At 42.6% G+C, this 20,306-nt stretch overlaps 1 protein-coding gene and 2 pseudogenes across 2 annotated transcripts in view; all 3 read left to right on the forward strand.

The window, feature by feature from the left end:
- NUP205 (nucleoporin 205) overlaps positions 1-5,968 on the forward strand; it is a 99,063-nt gene extending 93,095 nt beyond the window's left edge. For both annotated transcript variants that reach the window (XM_037991118.2, XM_037991119.2), the window contains exons 39-43: positions 418-584; positions 2,121-2,244; positions 2,689-2,817; positions 3,377-3,450; positions 5,618-5,968. In XM_037991118.2, coding sequence (XP_037847046.2) covers positions 418-584; positions 2,121-2,244; positions 2,689-2,817; positions 3,377-3,450; positions 5,618-5,770 — 647 coding nt within the window. In that variant the 3' untranslated portion in view covers positions 5,771-5,968. The remainder of the gene's footprint in view (positions 1-417; positions 585-2,120; positions 2,245-2,688; positions 2,818-3,376; positions 3,451-5,617) is intronic.
- Positions 5,969-7,865: 1,897 nt separating this feature from the next.
- On the forward strand, positions 7,866-10,792 carry LOC119621591 (protein max-like; annotated as a pseudogene).
- Positions 10,793-18,930: 8,138 nt separating this feature from the next.
- On the forward strand, positions 18,931-19,545 carry LOC103226955 (large ribosomal subunit protein eL15-like; annotated as a pseudogene).
- The last annotated feature ends 761 nt before the right edge of the window (positions 19,546-20,306 follow it).

Raw genomic sequence — 20,306 nt, forward strand, 5'->3', positions numbered from 1 at the left:
ATCCAACTAGAGCCATCAGGCAAGGCAGAAATTATTCACTTGGTGTTAAGAAACCCCAAAATTGTGTATATTGTTTTTTATATGGAGGGGTGTGTGTGTGTGTGTGTAAGGTTTATACTTTGATAGAGTTCTCAAAGAACTCTTTGCCTAATAAAAGGTAGATTCTGCCAACGTGCATCAGTCAGATTTCTTTATTCTCGCAGGATCTCCAGCCTTATGTATGTACCTGATTACAGTGGCTCCTAACCATTTGTTCTTTAAACTATCAATGGTATTTAAAAGTAATCTTGGGTTGATTTTAATGACAGGTTACATGTCCTTAAATTCTGGGGCATCCCTTGTTTTAAAACAGGTCATTTGAAATTCACATGAAATGCTTATAAGTGGAACATTGTTTTATCTCATCACCTCTATTAGATACCCAAGCTCCAGTGGTTCCATACTGGCGCCTGCCTGGTTTAGGCATTATTGTCTACCTGCTGAAACAGAGTGCTAATGATTTCTTCAGCTATTATGACAGTCATCGACAGAGTGTCAGCAAGCTACAGAATGTAGACCAGCTTCCCCCAGATGAGATAAAAGAGGTACGAATCTTATAATGAGCTGGGGGGACTTGAGAAATCATTGCTGTTACTAGGGCCAGGGTGCTGGTCTCAGACTGAGTAAAGACGGTGTATACATTATGACTGGAGGAATTGTAATGATTCTTCTGTGTGATTTGAAGAAGACTCTTTTGCCGTAGCACCAGCCTTATAAGCATAGAAACTCTTGACTGAAAAACGGTGAAGTGTAGCACCTGTTCAAAAAAATACAAAGGCAGCTGGCCTTTCAATGAAGAGTTTTGGGTCATTTATACTGTAAAATCTGTGCTGAGAAAGGCTTCTGTTGCAGATTTTTTTTTAATAAAACTTAGGTAAATGTCTCTGTGCCGTCAGCATCTTCAATATCTGTTTAGCAAAATTTTCAAACAAAATTGGTAGCATATGAGACTTGACTGCCTTCTCTCAGTGACCCAGAATCATTCCCTCTACTTACTGTATTAATAACTAAAGATGCTGAATTACCAGGATTGCTACTAAGTAGTTTGCTGCCTTTTCCATTTGGCACAGGTGAATGTAAGGCATCTCTTGGCCAGTTCCTAAGGCAGTGCTGAAGCTTCCTGGTGTCCTGTGGCAGCCTGGATGTTGAACCACTTTATCATTCCTGGTTTGCACCAAGCTTTCTAAAAACTTCCATGTTACTCTTTTGAGTAGTCCATGCCTACTCCCTCTTGCCACTCTTCTGGTAATCTCAGGGGACATTTATTGAGTGTCTACAACATGCCAGGCCCTGAACTACATGTTCTACCTAACACCTGGGCAGATACTGTTTTTATTCTCATTTCTCGTGAGGAAACTGAGGCACAGACTTGCATAACACACCCAAAGGCATGTAGCTGGCAGGAACAGGGTGAGGCAGGAGTCAATGACTGGGTTTAGGTAACCCCTGAAATTTTGGGTTTATGCCTGGCAGTCCTTCCTCTAACGTGTAGCTCATCAGTGATGCTTGTACTTGCAAGAGGAATTGCATCATTATCATGAAGTGTGTGGCCTTCCATCAGCCTCACTTCAGTACACCTTCCGTGGAACCCAGCATTGGAACATTAGCTGGAACCATTGTGCTCGTGTGTGTGCCACATTGAGAAGTGGTCATGGGAGCTTTGGTTGAGGGTCATATTTTAGTTATGCTCTAGGTGTCTACCTTGTATTTTTTGCAGGAGATACCTGACAACTGTTAGAAATTCTCCATGGGATTGTTATAGCTACTGCTTGAAACACCTATTGTTTTGTCTTGCTTTGTTTTAATGTGACAGGAAATTCAGGGTTTCATCAGCAACCCTGACTGTGTTTCAGGGACAGACTTTTTCAAAATGCAGCAGATAAATGTTCATTTGTGAATTTGCTTCTTTGGCTCTAATTTTTTAAAATTGCTAGCTTCTTAGATAAAAACTCTTATCTGCAAGGATGTTTAAATTCGAGGGTTTTCATAGCATTTACCACGGTGACCTGCTGATAGTAGTTTTTCATTAAAAATTTTGTTCCAGTTGATGTCATTCTAATAACCACATTTGTTTCTTCTAGTTGTGTCAGTCTGTGATGCCTGCTGGTGTTGATAAAATCTCCACTGCCCAGAAATATGTTCTAGCAAGACGGCGCTTGGTGAAGGTGATCAACAATCGAGCTAAACTGCTTTCCCTTTGTTCTTGTATCCTTTATGAAATCATGCACTTGAGTGATGACCTTGAAATGTAGGAACTCTTCACTTATTCTCTCATTATTTGGGCACCAAAACCAGGTGGAAGGAGATATAAACTTAATTTTTTCCCAGTAAATGCCTAATGTATTTCCAAATTGTACTTTTTTGTTCTTATCTTTTAGAGTAGCTGGTAATACTGATAATATACATGGGCACTTTCTGTCAGGGAAGAAGGTAGGGACATGAGACTGCTGGCACAGGACCCCCACCTCCTTCCTCAGCACGCCTTGCTGCTTCCTCTTGAGGCGGCTTCAGTGGGACCCTGTCTGTCAGACTGAGGCTGTGGCTACCTCATTAAGTGAGTGCAGTCTCTCCTTTTTTCTCCTCCTCAGAAACTGGTTTGTAAAAAATATTTGATGAGATTATGTTCCTTTAATCTGAGCTCTGATATAGTTATCATAGAGACCTGCCTATTTATTCTTTGGCGCCATCTGGAGTACTACTTGTTACATTGCATGCCCACGGATTCTCAAGATTCCTTATTTGCCTCGAGAACCTTGTTTAAAAGCAGAAGACTGCAAGGTAAACTTTCTGCTAAAAATTAATGAACCGTAAATACCTATTTGTGCCTTGAAAAGCTAGTAACGTTTTTATTTATTTATGTTTCCAGGTTACTTAGAGTGAATTGGGTGAATCAAGAGCTGCTTAGTCACTAGACGTAGCTATTTCTTGCATTTTACTTTCTGTTCACGGGACATTGTGCTGAGCATAAGAATATTCTAGAGCCGGCTTATCACCTGTTCCTCAGCTTCTTGCTGCAGTTAGGGACTGACCCAGCTCTAGAAGAATGGAGTAGGTCTGCTATTATGCTGATTCTTATTGCTAGAGTGGGTCTCTGTGACTGATGGGCATGTATTGGATCCCTTAGGTGGAAAGAAATAGAGAAGAGCTGAGAACCCTGGTCTGGACCAGTGAAATGCTTTCTAGGGGCTTCCATTTGCTAAAAGTTGAAAATTGAGTTCCCAGTCTTGAGCCATGTTTTTCATGGTACTATTGTTATTGTTCATTGTCATCAGGTTCCTCCACTGTGTGATAGATGTGTACTTGCACAGCCGGTATGACTCTGTTTTTTTATCTCTAGATTCCTTCGCCTCAGAAACCAATCTAGATTTTAGAAGTGGGCTGGCTATAGTGAGCCAACATGATTTAGACCAGGTAAAGTTCTATTCTTATATTCTTTTATTTTTCTTTATTAAAGTAAAAGGGCTAGGCGTGATGGTGCACACCTGTAATCCCAGCATTTTGGGAGGCCAAGACGGGAGGATTGCCTGAGCCCAGGAGTTCGAGACCAGCCTGGGCAACATAGTGAGACCCTGTCTCTTAAAAAAAAAAAAAAATTGGCATACTGTGGTGGCATGCACCTGTAGTCACAGCTACCTGGGAGGCTGAGGTGGGAGAATCACCTGAGCCTGGGAGATTGAGGCTTCAGTGAGCTGTGATCACACCACTGCACTCCAGCCTGGGCAACAGAGCAGGATCTTGTCTCCAATAAATGAATGAAAGAGTGAAGCAAGACCTTGTTTCCAATAAATAAATAAATGAATGACTGTAAGTAAGTAAAAGGAAAAGCCTGGTATGTTCATAAGATTATGATTTTCAGGGTTGCTTATAGAGACCTGGTTTGAACTCTAGCTTGACCATTGTAATAGCTATGTGACTTTGAACAACTTACTTAACTTCCGAGCCTCAATTTCTTCATTTAAGAAATAGGAGGGATGATTCAACCTCAAAGGGTTTTGTCAGAATTAAGTGAGGTTTCATGTATGTGAAGCTGCTAATGTTGTACCTAGAACATGGTAAGTGTTCCGTGATTGGTAGGCATTAAGATCTGGAAACTCCTGGTACCTTTTGATTAGCTTTGTAGAACTTTTTAGGTACAAAGTATCACTCAGCACTTACTTCTCAGGAAATCATTTAATGGTGAGATTGAGAGCAGCCAATACAAATTGTGCTGTAGTAGACCATAGTACACAACACTGTGCTCTTACTAACCTGTTGATCCGTAGTATTGGAATGAATGAAGAGCATGCCAAAAACAATTACAATGAAAACCTCGTATTAAACTAATAGCAAAGTTATGTTTCTAACAAAGCAGGTATCAGGGTATGTGATGTTGGGGAAAATGAATTACAGCTAGATCCTCTACTAGCCATCTGCATGTCCTTAGCCGTGATTTGATAAAGCCTCTGCTCCTCCCTAATCCTTCTTTTTGCTATTTTTCTTAAAACAAGGTTGGGAATGAAAGGTGCAGTTACAGCAACCTCCAAAGCACACCTTGCTAGATGTCATGGATACCACGCTCCCATCCTAATCCGGACGACATTCGCTCTTTAGTGAATAATAGGAAATAAAAGGAATTTTGTGGCTAGGCTTGTTTAGGAGAACTAGTGTTAATTGAGGCCATGTGCAAAATTAGCCAAAGATATTCAAAGGTTTGTTGTTTGTTTTGTCTAAGAGACAAGGTCTTACTCCGTTACCAGGCGCGCTGTCGTGCAGTGGTGTGACCACAGTTCACTGCAGCCTCAACCCCCTGGGCTCAAGTGATTCTCCTGCCTCATCATCCTGAGTAGCTAGGACAACATTTAGACTGCTTTGTAAAAGCAGTTACTATTTCATTTAGACTGCTTTGTAAAAAAGCTAGAAAAAAAAAATGCAGGATTAATAATCTCACTTTGTGCTGTGATTTTAATGCAAAACTGAAAACAGGTAGATTCATCTAATTTTGTACTTAATTTTAATCTTTTAGTATAACATCAGAAAGATCCATCTGAAACTACGTATGCATTCTAGAATATATATGAATTCTAAAGCATATACCAGGTTTATCCGCACATGAATATTTTTTAAAAACAAAAGCATACAAGTTGGTTTTTAAAAAATGCAAAATGAAATAAAAAGTAAAAGCTTCTTTCCCACCTACCCTCCCACCCTCCCTCCCTCCCTTCCTTCCTTCCCCGCATCGTCCTTCCCTCCCTCCCTGCCTCCCAGTCTTACTGACTTCTTGTATGGCCCTTTAGGAAATGTGTTTGTTTGTATGTTAGTATATCAGCATCAGCATCAACATTCACTGCTATTTAAAGCAGGTTTTTAAATGTATACAAGAAAAGAAAGCAGGAAAAACATGAGAATTAAACCAAAAAATTCTAAGGTAGAAAATGTGAATGTTTAGTTAATTTAGTAGCACATTACAAAAATTCAAAAGTATTTTACATTGAAAGAACCACATTACAAAAATTCTAAGGTGTTTTAAATTGGAAGACTTAGAATAAAAGGAATATTTGAGACAACAATTTTAACAAAATGTCTTTTGTGTCACCTCTAGCTTCAGGCTGATGCAATCAATGCTTTTGGAGAATCATTACAAAAGAAACTCCTGGACATTGAAGGATTATATTCAAAAGTTCGATCTCGATATAGTTTCATACAGGCTCTTGTCAGACGTATCCGTGGCCTCTTGAGGATATCAAGGAACTGAGAGCCCGTGCTTATGCTCTTCTATGAGAGAGATGAATTGGGGAGAACTGTCTCCGTTTTATAGATTAATTTCTTTCTAAATTATGACCAAAAATATTTTGCTATTTCTTTCTTTGTATATGGACATCTTTTCTGTAAACTTTGCCTAGTTCCATCCTCACTAGTAAAAAATAAATACTTTTTAAAAAAACAAAACAAATGTATGGTTAATCTTTTGATCTTTTATCTAGAAAATGATCAGTATTATCAGGAATCTGACAAATAAACCTTCAACAGTGGTGATTTTCCCGTAGAGAGATTATTCTGAATGCCAAATTAAAGGCATAGTCTGAAAATTCTTATTTTTTTACCCTTTGTAGCTACATTGCACTATTACAATATTCAGGGTTACTAAACTATAGCCATGTTCTTATAGAATGGTGTACTCAATACTGTGAAAATGTCTGAAAAAGTTAAGCTTTTTCCTAAAATTATTTAGGTTTTGCCTTTTTTTTTCTTTTTTGCATGTAAGTTGACAATACAATTGTCCCTTGATATCTAGTGAGTACTGGTTCCAGGGCTCCCACGGATACCAAAACCTATGTTTTGGTATGCATGTTCCTTATATAAAATGGCATAGTGTTTGCATATACATAGATCTTGTATACATACATACATCTTCTTGTATACTTTAAGTCATTTCTAGATTACTTATAATACCTAATACAATGTAAATTCTATATAAATAGTGGTTATACTATGTTTTTACATTTGTATTATTTTTTACTGTTATATTGTTTTTTTTCCCCCAAATATTTGTGATCTGTGGTTGGTTGAATCTGCAGATGTTGAACCTGGGGATATGGAGAGCTGACTCTACAGTAATTTGCATTTGTTCCTTAGAAATGATTGTGAAATTTCTCAAACTAATCATCTGCCAATATTTCTCGTATAATTAATATGATGGCTATCACTAGGACAAAACATTTACATAATCACTACTCTATTTCTTACCCAGTTGTTTTCATGTTCAAGTAACTACATCATCTGAAACTGAAATTTCCTTTTCCAGCCAGCAATTATTTCAGCCTAATACTTGAGAGACTGCTGAGAGGAGAAAGTCCTCACTTTCATGTAGTAACAGAATAAACACTATAACACTATAGAATAAAATTGATACTTATTCTATAGTGTTATAGTGTTGTGTTTTGTTTTTGAGACAGAGTCTCGCTCTGTCACCCAGGCTGGAGGGCAGTGGCATGATCTCGGCTCACTGCAACCTCTGCCTCCCAGGTTCAAGCGATTCTCCTGTCTCAGCCTCCCAAGAGGCTGGGACTCCAGGCGCCTGCCACCACACCCAGCTAATTTTTGTATTTGTAGTAGAGATGGGGTTTCACCATGTTGGCCAGGATGGTCTCAATCTCCTGACCTTGTGATTCGCCCGCCTTGGCCTCCCAAAGTGCTGGGATTACAGGCGTGAGCCTCTGCGCCCCGCCTAGTGTTGTTGTTTTTAAATGCTTACAATAAAACTATGGCTTCCAAGCATTGGTTTTGGGTTTTGGGTTTTTTTTTTTTTTTTTTTTTTGGAGACAGGGTCTTACTCTGTCACCCAGGCTGGAGTGCAGTGGCATGATCGTGGCTCATTGCGACCTCCGCCTCTCGGACTCAAGTGACTCTCCTGCCTCCGCCTCCCGAGTAGCTGGATTACAGGCATATGCTACCATGCCCAGCTAATGTATTTTTAGTAGAGACGGGGTTTCACCATGTTGGCCAGGCTGATCTCAAACTCCTGGCCTCAAGTGATCTGCCCGCCTCAGCCTCCCAAAGTGCTGGGATTACAGATGTGAGCCACTGCACCTGGCCTTCAAGCATCTTTTTAAAACAGCTTTATCTTAGAGAAAGTTATGCTGTCAGGTTTAAAAAAAGAAAAATATAAAGGCTTTGTCAATGTTATATTTTGTAATTAATTTACTGCCCACCAGATATAAACATTAGCTAGAAAACATTCTGTTAATAAATAGAAGTCCTGGATGTGAAAGAATAAATAAATGGATCCATAATGTAGTCAGTGCATATTGCTCTGCTGGTCACGTATATGATTATGTCTATCATCTGGAGTACAGGCATGAACCTAGAAATAATTAGCAAAGAGCCTGGGCGTGAAATCAAAGCATTTTATAAACTTCTGAAGTACGAAGCCTTCTTAACAGATAAGACATAGCTAAATTTAGAACTGAGATTTTGGGAGTGAGGAGGTGGTTCTTGCCCATGTTTTGTGTGCGTGAGAGCAAGTGAGTGTGTGTATGTAGGCGGGGGAACTCTGCTGCTTCTTGTCAGTGACTTCCTCAGATTCCTCTATCCCTCTGCCTCCCTGGCTGCTGCTGCTGCAGTGGCTGCTCCCTGAGTTGTAGGAAATGAGTGATAATGATGACATCGAGGTGGAGAGTGACAAGCTACAACAGAGATTTCAATCTGTGGCTGACAAATAGGCCCATCGATGAAGGGGTGGCCTGCCCCTCCACACCTGTGGGCGTTTCTCGTTAGGTGGAAAGAGAGACTTGAGAAAAGAAATGAGACACAGAGACAAAGTATAGAGAAAGAAAAAGTGGGCCCAGGGGACCGGCGCTTAGCATACAGAGGACCCACGCGGGCACTGGTCTCTGAGTTCCCTTAGTATTTATTGGTAATTATCTTTACCATCTTAGAAAAAAGGGAAGTGGCAGGATAATAGGATCATCGTAGGGAGAAGGTCAGCAGTAAGACATATGAATAAAGATCTATGTGACATGAATAAGTTTAAGGAAAAGTGCTGTGCCTTGATACGCATATGCAGACATCTTCATAAACCTTTTTAGTGCATAAAGAGCAGCATTGCGCTAGCAAGTCCCACCTTTCGCCTTAAGGTGGTTTTCTCCTTTCTCAGTAAACAGAACCTACAATCGGGTTTTACACCGAGATATTCCATTGCCCAAGGACGGGCAGGAGACAGACGCTTTTCTCTATCTCAACTGCCAACAACCACCAAGAGGCCTTCTTTCCTCTTGTACTGGTCCTCCTCAGCACAGAACCTTCATGGGTGTCAGGCTGGGGGACGATCAGGTCCTTCCCATCCCACGAGGCCATATTTCAGACTATCACATGGGGAGAAACCTTGGACAATACCTAGCTTTCCTAGGCAGAGGTCCCTGCGACCTTTGGCAGTGTACGTGTAGCTGGGTACTTGAGATTAAGAGAATGGTGACGACTTTTAACCAGCAAGCTGCCTTCAGGCACTTGTTTAACAAAGCACATCCTGCACAGCCCAAAATCCTTTAAACCTTGAGTCACCACAGCACATGTCTCTTGCAAGGACAAGGTTGGGGGTAGGGTCACAGATTAACAGCATCTCAAATACAGAACAAAATGGAGTCTCTTATGTCTACTTCTTTCTATATAGACACAGTAACAGGCTGATCTCTCTTTCTTTTCCCCACACATCATGATGCACTGGAATGAAATCGTAGGGACTACATCAAAGGCAGCTTTCAGTTTGTGGGACTCAGTCCCAATGCTCCAAGGAGAGAAGGCATCCGGGGCCCAAATCCTAGACAAAGCCATAGAGTATATCCAGCATATGTGGAGGGAAAAACCACACGCCAGTGAGAAATTGATGACTTCAGCGGTAGAATGCTCTTCTGAAGCAGGAAGTCCGTGCACTGAAGGGGAGGTCAAGTGCCCAGCCACAGGCCAACTATCCCGCCTCAGACGGCATCCTCTACACCAATGCCAAGGGCAGCACCACCTCTGCCTTTGATGGGGGCTCCGACTCCAGCTCAGAGTTGGAGCTTGAAGAGCCCTGAAGTAGGAAGAAACTCCAGATGGAGGCCAGCTGAGTTACTCAGGGCAGACCAGCAATAAAGACTGTTTCCATCATCCTTCTTTCCATTTCCTCAGAACAATTTCAGAGACTATTTTTCTTTTTCTCCCTTAAAAATGTTTTTTACATGTTTATGGAAAAGCTCTGGGGGCGTGGCACAGTGGCTCACGCCTGTAATCCCAACACTTTGGAAGGCTGAGGCGGGCAGATCACTTGAAGTCAGGAGTTCGGGACCAGCCTGGCCAACATGGTGAAACCCTGTCTCTACTAAAATTACAAAAATTAGCCTGGCCTGGTGGCGCACGCCTGTAATCCTGGCTACTCGGGAGGCTGAGGCAGGATAATTGCTTGAGCCCAGGATATGGAGGTTGCAGTGAGCCTAGATGGCAACACTGCACTCCAGCCTGGGCAACAGAGCAAGAGTCTGTCCCCCTTCCTACCCATCCCCCCAAAAAAGCTCTTGTGCTCCTTTCCCATTTCCACTATAACTGTTTTTGTTTTTGTTTTTGTTTTATTTTTTTAACAAACAAACGTATTCCCTTCAGGGATTCCCTGTCCCCACCAATAATTTTTAGACCAAAACACCCTAGCTTGGCAGCTTTTTCTGTAGAGGACAGATAACCAGCCTGACCTTTGAGCACAGTGTCCTGCCCACTCCACCAGCGCCTCCAGCCCTGCCAGGCACTTGCCTGGAGGACACCTGCCCCCGCGAGGCTGCCTCCAGGTCCACGCTCACCTCTGTTTAATAGACTTTGAGAATCTGTGAACTGCTCTACTTTGAGAAGATGACTGGGCCGGGTGCGGTGGCTCACGCCTGTAATCCCAGCACTTTGGGAGGCAGAGGCGGGCAGATCACCTGAGGTCAGGAGTTCGAGACCAGCCTGGCTGGTCTCTACTGAAAAATGCAAAAGTTAGCTGGACGTGGTGGTACACACCTGTAGTCCCAGCTACTCGGGAGGCTGAGGCAGGAGAATCGCCTGGACCCGGGAGGCAGAGGTTGCAGTGAGTCGAGATTGCGCCACTGTACTCCAGCCTGGGTGACAGAGCAAGATTCCATCTCAAAGAAAAAAAAAAGATGACTGGTTTGGAGTAATCAGATTTATACTTTCTCCTTTTTAAGGACTTTTTCCTCTTTTTCTAAAAAGCTATTTATCACTCCAATTGAGTGACCAGATCCTTAAAGAAGTTTGTGGTGTAAAAAAAGAGGGGCCGTGTTTGCAGCACAGAGCCTTTGGCGTGTTTCACTCCTGCTTCTCAGCCAGTTGTTTAAGCCTACGGCGCCAGCCTTAAGGAGGGCTGCATGACACCTGTGGTATGTATTGGAGATGGCAGCAGTGAAGTGGCAGCCACCAGGGAGTGATCCTTTGGGGTTGGGCGGGGAGGGTAATATTGGGTGTTGTAGAGGTTTTGTATTGAGGGCCAATGATGGTATTTTGATATTTATTTCCTGCTACTGAAATTTGAATCTGAGTGAATTGTCCCTACTTCTTAATAATACCAGTATTGCAAAATAACAGATTCATAAAGTAGTGATCAAATCTTCCTTTCTGTGTGTATGTCTAAGAAATAGAGCCAACTGATTTTGTATGTAAATACCAAGAGTAATTTACCTGGTGCTAAACCCCGTATCCCAGTGTGGGCCTTTCCCTGCCCCAGCTACTTCCCTTCCTGTGGCCCTGGTAGCTGCCTCCATTGTGTGATCCAGCCCTGGTTCTGGCTGCGGTCAACAGATCCCAGTGAAGGGTTTTGTGTGTTTATGCCTCATTTGTCTTTTTCCTGCTCCATTCCTGGCATTTGCTAATTTCTAGTATACGTTCTGTAGTCTCTGTCTGGGTTTGATTCCATTCCATAGAAATAAAAAGTACGTTGTACAGATCCTTGCAAGAATTGTCTTGCAAGTTAAGGCTTCCTCCCTTTACTATAAGACTATAGTCTTAAAAAAAATAAAGATTTTGGATTTACTACGTTTCATATTGTTTTCTTACCATTTTGTCCCAAATTACCACTGACTGTGGATCGGAATCTGGGGCAGCGGAGAAGCGTGTGGGAGGGAGTGGCGGGCAGGCCTGCAGCTGCTTGGTGCTGCTGACCAGAAATGTTTATGTGACACAGCGGGGAGAGGCTGACGTTCAGCCTGACCTCTGCATTCTGTTACCTGGGGCATGCAGAGAGGGCGCCGGGTGCAGCACGCACTCTTCAGCGAAGCAAGCAAAGAGGATAAAACCAGGTGTTGGATAGTTTGTTTTTAAAAGCTACGTTTAAATTTTAAACACATGTAGGATTTAAATATGTCATTTTTACTGAGTGAATCAGTTTGGTGGGTTAGAAAATCAAAAAGAGGTACACACTCTTCCCAGTCATTACTACTGTGGTCTTGGTCAGTTGGTAATATAAAAATTATGTCTGAACTGTATCTGAGCTTTAACAGCTATTAATATACAACATAACCTTTTCTAAATAATTGTCTAGTGTTTTCTCAACTTATTTATTTATTTTATTATTATTTTTTGAGACTAAGTCTTGCTCTGTCGCCCAGGCTAGAGTGCAGTGGCACAATCTGAGATCACTGCAACCTCCGCCTCCCGGGTTCAAGTGATTCTCCTCCCTCAGCCTCCCAAGTAGCAGAGATTACCGGCGCCCGCCACTATGCCCGGCTAGTTTTTGTATTTTTAGTAGAGACGGGGTTTCACCTTGTTTGCCAGGCTGTTCTCAAACTCCTTGACCTCTGGTGATCTGCCCGCCTCCACCTCCTAAAGTGCTGGGATCACAGGTGTGACCCGGCCTTCCCAATTATTATGAACAATTTTAAATCTTCAAAAGAGTTGGAAGAAAAGTACCATAAACCCATACAGTTTTCACCTAGATTCACCAGTTGTCAACAGTTTGCACATTTGCTTTGTTTTTTTGTGTATATACACTAGTTTTTTTCCCTAAATTGTAGACATTATGACACTTTATCCCTATTTTAGCAAGTGAGAACAAGGATATTTTCCTTCCTAACCAGAACACCATTATCATATCCAAGAAATTTGACAATAAAATACAATAAAAATATCTAATCTGTCCATTAAAATTTCCTCAAGTGTTCCAAAAATGCACTTGATAACTTTTTTGTTTTTGACCAGGATCCAATTAAGAATCACACATTGGCCGGGCCCGGTGGCTCATGCCTGTAATCCCAGCACTCTGGGAGGCCGAGGCGGGCGGATCACGAGGTCAGGAGATCAAGACCATCCTGGCTAACATGGTGAAACCCTGTTTCTACTAAAAATACAAAAAATTAGCCGGGCGTGGTGGCAGGGGCCTGTAGTCCCAACTACTTGGGAGGCTGAGGCAGGAGAATGGCGTGAACCCGGGGGCGGAGCTTGCAGTGAGCCGAGATCACACCACTCCATCTCAAAAAAAAAAAAAAAAAAAAGGAATCACACATTGTATTTAGTTATCTCTTTTTTTTGTTTGTTTTATTTTTTGAGACAGAGTCTCGCTGTGTTGCCCAGGCTGGAGTACAGTGGCTCGATCTTGGCTCACTGCCACCTTTGCTTCCCGTGTTCAAGTGATTCTAGTGCCTCAGCCTCCTGAGTGGCTGGGATTATAGGAGTGCACCACCATACCCGGCCTATTTTTGTATTTGTTTTAGTAGAGACGGGTTTCACTGTGTTGGCCAGTCTGCTCTCGAACTCCTGACCTCAAGTAATCTGCCCACCTTGGCTTCCCAAAGTGCTAGGATTACAGGCATGAGCCACCACACTCGGCCCAATATTTAGCTATCTCTTTAGTCAATTTTTATTCTAAAACGGTTCCCTGGCTTTTCGGAGGATGGGAGGCTTTTATAACTCACTTTTTTTTTTTTTTTTTTTTTTTTTTTTGAGACGGAGTCTCACTCTGTCGCCCAGGCTGGAGTGCAGTGGCTGGATCTCAGCTCACTGCAAGCTCTGCCTCCCGGGTTTATGCCATTCTCCTGCCTCAGCCTCCCAAGTAGCTGGGACTACAGGCGCCCGCCACCTCGCCCGGCTAGTTTTTTTGTATTTTTTAGTAGAGACGGGGTTTCACCATGTTAGCCAGGATGGTCTCCATCTCCTGACCTCGTGATCCGCCCGCCTGGGCCTCCCAAAGTGCTGGGATTACAGGCTTGAGCCACCGCGCCCGGCCTATAACTCACGTTTTTTAGCTGTTTTGGAAAAGGTCCTACAATTTGTTTTCTTTTGATTAGACTCAGGTTAAACACTTGTGGCCAGAATACCACACTTGTACAGTTGATTTGTGCCTTCGGTGGATCACATCAGGAGGAGGTGCATATCATTGTGTCCAATTATATTAAGCTTGACCACCTGGTTAAGTTGGTATTTGACACACATCTTTGTTGTAAAATATATGTTTCCCATTATAATAAGTGATCCATGGAGGGATACTTCAAATATCTTGTTCTTAAAAAACTTTGCAACTGGGATGCGCCCCTGGCCTTTTTTTTTTTTTAGATGGAGTCTCGGTCTGTTGTGAGGCTGGAGTGCAGTGGCGCGATCTCGGCTCACTGCAACCTACACCTCCCAGGTTCAAGCGATTCTCCTGCCTCAGCCTCCCGAGTAGCTGGGACTACAGGCACACACCACCATGCTGGGCTAATTTTTTTTTTTAGATGGAGTCTCGCTCTGTTGCCAGGCTGGAGTGCAGTGGCGCGATCTCGGCTCACTGCAACCTCCACCTCCTGGGTTCAAATGATTCTCTTGCCTTAGCCTCCCGGGTAGCTGGGACTACAGGCATATGCCACCATGCCCACCTAATTTTTGTATTTTTAGAGACAGGGTTTCACCACGTTGGCCAGGATGGTCTCGATCTCTTACCCTCGTAAACCGCCTGCCTCGGCCTCCCAAAGCGCTGGAATTACAGGTGTGAGCCACTGCGCCCGGCCCAGTCATCATACTTTCTAATTTTGCCAGTCTAATGGGTATAAAATGTTACCTTGATTGATTTGCATAGTTTGTGTACCATTCTTCCCCCCCCCTTTAAAAAGCTTTACCCATTTTTTTTCTATTGGGTTTTTTCTTTTTGATGTGTAGGAGGTAATTACACATCCTGAATTTATGTGTAATTGCTGAATTACACATGCTGAATTGAAGCCATTCAGAATGGCTTCAATTTTTTTCAGTTTTCTCTTTTCAGATAACCCAGTCTGTTGGATTATCTTTTCAACTTTTTTATGGTATACTTGTTTACATTTTAATGTGTCAAATCTTTTCCTTGATGGTATGTGCTCTTTATCTAAAAATTTTCTCCCACTTGAAATCATAAAGATACTCTTCTGTATTTTCTTTTGGCATTTAAAGATGTTGCCTCCTCCTTAGGTCATTAATTTCTCTGGCATTGATATTTGTGAATGGTATAAGCTACGTTTACTTTTTTCCATATGGATATTTTTATAATTTATTGAATAGCACATTCCTTCCCACTGATACCTTTGTCAATGCCTCAAATGGTAGCATACCAACACCTTGCTTTTTTCACTTGAGGATATTTTCATATCAGCACATATAAAGCTCTTTTCTTTTGCACAAGTATTTCAATGTAGATATATAGCATGATTTTAATCAGTAATTTATTGGTTAACATTGTTTCCAACCTTTTTCTACCATGAATGTTTTTGAGCATAATTTCAGCAATTGCTAGGAGAAAGTTATGCTTATTTAAAATTATAGTTCTGGCCAAACTGCCTCCATGAAAGTTTTAAAAACTCATTCCCCGCTCAATGTTGTGTAAACTGTGCCTGTTCCCCCACTTCTTCCAACACAGTATGTTATCAAGCTGTTTCAATTTTATTTCATTTATTATTTTTTTGAGACAGGGTCTCACTTTGTCACCCAGGCTGGCATGCATGCAGTGGTGCAGTCACAGCTCACTGCAGCCTTGACCTCCCGGGTTCAAGCGATCCTCCTGCCTCAGCACCCCCAAGTAGCTGGACTACAGGCGCACACCATCACAGCCAGCTAATTTTTGTATTTTTTTTGTAGAGATGGGGTTCCACCACGTTGCCTAGGCTGGTCTCAAATTCCTGGACTCAAGCGATCTGCCCACCTCAGCCTCCCAAAGTGCTGAGATTATAGGCATGAGCCACCGCGCCTGGCCAACCTTTCTGATTTTTGCCAATTTGGAGAAAAATGGTACCTCATTATAGTATTAATCCACATTTCTCTTAGTATTAATATAAATGCTACCCACAGTATCTTTTCATATGTTTGAACCATTTGTATTTCCTTTTCTGTGAACTGTTCAAATTCTTTGGCCATATTTTATTGAGCCATTGGTCTCACTGATTTGTAGCAGATCTTTATATAAATGAAGTTAGCTCTGTCACTTGTTTCACAAAGTGTTTACAGAATTTTTAAATTTTTATTTAGTTGATTTTCTCAATCTCTTATGGCTTCTGGATTTTGTATCATGTTGGTCATGTGAAAAAGCTTCCACTCTCATTTGCAGATTATAAAATAACTTCTTTTTCTCCTACTGATTTTAACATTTTTTGTCTTGTTTAAGCTGTTATTTATGTGTGCAGTGCCATTTATGTTATCTGTAATTTATGTGCAAAGTGTGAAGTAGGAACCCAACATCATTATTTTTTCCAGCTAATGATCCTAGTTAGATGAATATCATTTGCTGAATGATCCATCTTTTCTCCATTTGGTGCTTAGAATCACTGGTATGGGACTGGAAAAAGTGGAGATCAAAAATTAGAATTTTAAAAGGCAAGTATCAGAGAAGACCACTGGATAAGAGAATTGAGAGTAACAGTCCTTAAAGTGCTGGTCTCTTGGGGTATAGACTAGACAGAAAAGGATTGAAGCCTTCCAGAAGGGAGCACATAGCTCATGAGAATATGGAATAGCTGAGTGGAGATCTGGCTAAAGTCAAAGGGCTGATAGGAGAGGAGGTAGGGGCCGGGCGCGGTGGCTCACGCCTGTAATCCCAGCACTTTGGGAGGCCGAGGCGGGCGGATCACAAGGTCAGGAGATCGAGACCATGGTGAAACCCCGTCTCTACTAAAAAATAGAAAAAAATTAGCCGGGCGCAGTGGCGGGCGCCTGTAGTCCCAGCTACTCGGGAGGCTGAGGTAGGAGAATGGCGTGAACCCGGGAGGCGGAGCTTGCAGTGAGCCGAGATTGCGCCACTGCACTCCAGCCTGGGCGACAGAGCGAGACTCCGTCTCAAAAAAAAAAAAAAAAAAAAAAAAAAAGAGGAGGTAGGATTTTGGGGTATACTTCACAGGTCTACGATATGACAGTGTTATGATCACGGCAGAGCACTGCTGAAGGGGGGTGAAGGTGAAGGTCACTGGAAGGAAGGAGTTCTAGAAAGTACAAGTGTATACGGCCTTGAAGTCACCCAAGATTATGATAACTTGGCACTGAAAGGAAGGCCGTGGGTTAGATGCCAAAGCCTTCAGTGAATGAGGAGACTGCCTCAGAAATCAATAGATTAAGACATTAAGAAGGGCTAAAGGTAGGCTGAGTGCGGTGGCTCACGCTTGTAATCCCAGCACTTTGGGAGGCCAAGGCGGGTGGATCACGAGGTCAGGAGTTGAGACCAGCCTGGCCAATACAATGAAACTCTGTCTCTACTAAAAATATAATAATTAGCTGGGCATGATGGCAGGCGCCTGTAATCCCAGCTACTCAGGGGGCTGAGGCAGGAGAATCACTTGAACCCAGGAGGTGGAGGTTGCAGTCAGCTGAGATCGCGGCATTGCACTCCAGCGTGGGCAACAGAGCTAGACCCTGTTGCAAAAAAAAAAAAAAAAAAAAAGGGCTAAAGGCAAACAGGAAAGTAAAGGAAGTGTTTTTATATAAGGATATTGAAGGGATAATTCGGAAAGTAGCAGTGGGGAGCAAAAGAGTCCTGCCTTGCTTCTCCATGCCCTGTGGTTAGCTAGAGAAAATACCTTTGAAAAAGCCTTAGAGGAAAAGCCGGGCTTCATTTAAGCCTTTATCTTAAGGAGAGGATAAGGTCCTACGAAAAAAATTTTAATAACTATCCTTATGTTGTGTTCAGAAGCTGTGCCAGACACCCACTGGGCGCTGAGGATGGAGTCATGAGCTCAATAGGTGAAGACCTCACTCTTAATGTAGTTCACAGTCTGGCATCTTGCAACTCAAAGTCTGGTCCATAGACCAGCAACATCATTTGAGGTTGAAAGAAATGTAGAAAGTTCGGCCCTACCATAGACCTACTGAATCAGAACATGTAGTTTAATAAGATGCCCAGGTGATATGAATGAAGATTAAAGTTGAGAAGCACGGGTTAAGTCTTGAGTCAAATTTTAACCTGGACAGACTGGAAAGTATGGTGTGTTGTAGCCATCTCCTAGCATCCCTTCCCTCTTCCCTCTTGGCAGCCACCTTAGTTCAAAGAGACCCTGCCCTTTCTAGTTGTAGTTGATTGTGGAGCATCTGCCACCATCTTGACCCACCAGTTTTCCTTTCCCTGGCATTCGAAAATGGCAAGGAGAGAGAGATCCTGTTGAGTAAACTCAACTTACTTGAGTTTACTTGTTAAGTGGTGATATGGTTTGGCTCTGTGGTCCCACCCAAATCTCATCTCTGATTGTAATCCCTGTAGCCCCCACGTGTCGAGGGAGGGACCTGGTGGGAGGTGATTGGATCATGGGGGCAGTTTCCCCCATGCTGTTCTCGTGATAGTGAGTTCTCAAGAGATCTGATGGTTTAAAAGTGTTTGGCAGCTCCCCCCTCCCTTTTTCTCTCCTGCTACCATGTGAGATGTGCCTTGCTTCCCTTTAGCCTTCCACCATGATTCTAAGTTTCCTGAGGCCTCCCCAGCCATGCAGAATTGTCAGTTAAATGCCTATCCTCTACAAATTACCCAGTCTTAGGGAGTTCTTTATAGCAGTGCGAAAACAGACTAATACAAATGGCTAACCATAGAGTGTCTCTATTGGTTAGCCATTTAATAAATAAACTCAGGTTGGTTGCAGTGGCAATATGCTGGAAAGCAGAAAAACCAGGAAGCAGGTGGGGGAAGAGAGAGAGAACAATGAGAGATGTTTGGAGAAAAGCAGAAATAGGAAACGTTGCTTAAATTCCTATAGCTAGGTCAACTAAACATCCTAAATCCCTTCCATTGATTGAACAAACCCTCTTTTTGGCCAAAGGGACTCCAGAAAGACCTTAAAACTGAGTTCCCAGACATGATGGTATGAGAGGTTAGACATGCCTCGTTATATCCCCTCTCCTTTGCAGTTTAAATGCAACAACTGATCAGCATTAATGTTAAAACACAGACCAGGGGGAGTAAGGCTTTTTCCTTTTTGTCTGGCAGCATCCATCAGGTAAGCCAAAATGGGTGCATACAACTAAATCCAGGAGCAATGGAGGAAGAAGCAGTCTGATGTCATGTGCTTTCCTCTGAGGGTCCGCTGCTGGCAGTACCGCCAGCTCTCTGCTCTCCAGAGGCTCCCTGTCCCACCCGGCTTGATAAAGCACGCCAGCTGGGCTACAAGGCCAAGCAAGGTTATGTTATACATAGGATTCGTGTTCGCCGTGGTGGCCGAAAATGCCCAGTTCCTAAGGATGCAACTTACAGCAAGCCTGTCCATCATGGTGTTAACCAGCTACAGTTTGCTTGAAGCCTTCAGTCCATTGCAGAGGAGTGACTTGGACACAACTGTGGGGCTCTAAAAGTCCTGAATTCTTACTGGGTTGGTGAAGATTTTACATACAAATTTTTTGAGGTTATCCTCATTGATCCATTCCACAAAGTTATAATCGATCACCAAACCAGTCTACAAACACAGGGAGATGTGTGAGCTGACAGCTGCAGGCCAAAAGAGCCATGGCCTTGGAAAGTGTCATAAGTTCCCCCATGCTGATGGTTCTTGCTGGGCAGCTTGGAGAAGGCACGATACTCTCCAGCTCTACCGTTATTGCAAATATAAGTAGTTTGTAAAATTCATACCTAATAAGCAATTTAGGACGGTCATGTCTGCTTACAGGTGTTGTTTGTTAAAACTAGTCTGCAGATTGTTTCATCAATGCTTTGTCAAATTATGAAAATTAAAGTGCAATAAAGTTTGAAGACAGTGATGGTATATCTTGTTTCTAATAAGATGAACTTTTTTGTCTTTGCTTTATCTTATTAGGGAGTTATATCTTGTTAGGGAGTTAGTGTTTAAAACATACTGTGTGGTATAATAGGCTTAAAATAAATTTTTTAAAAAAGAGAGAGAAAACACACACACATACACACACAGACCAAAAGACTGAAAGAACAGATTCTTTGTGGCGATATGATACCAAATTGTCAACAGGACCTATGGCCACGCCAGGCAAGAAACCCAGCTGAGCCAGTGAAACTGAGGGTCAACCTGATGAGGCCTGCCAAATGAAACTTCTCTCACTTGTTTTTAGTCACCTGCTCTTAGTTTTTAAATCAAACCCATATAGCTCAAGTCACAGAGCTAAACAATATATATCTAGGCTCCCACTGGCTTCCTTATGGATAACATCTCTGACATCTGGGTTGCTTGATAAGGTTTCTTGTTTTTCAGGAAGTTGGGGTCAGTTCTTTTTTTTTTTTTTTTTTTTTTTTTGAGAGGAAGTCTCTCGCTCTGTTGCCCAGGCTGGAGTGCAGAGGCCGGATCACAGCTCACTGCAAGCTCTGCCTCCCAGGTTCAGGACATTCTCCTGCCTCAGCCTCCCAA

Source organism: Chlorocebus sabaeus, chromosome 21, assembly GCF_047675955.1.
Source record: "Chlorocebus sabaeus isolate Y175 chromosome 21, mChlSab1.0.hap1, whole genome shotgun sequence".
NCBI classification, from domain to species: Eukaryota; Metazoa; Chordata; class Mammalia; order Primates; family Cercopithecidae; genus Chlorocebus; species Chlorocebus sabaeus.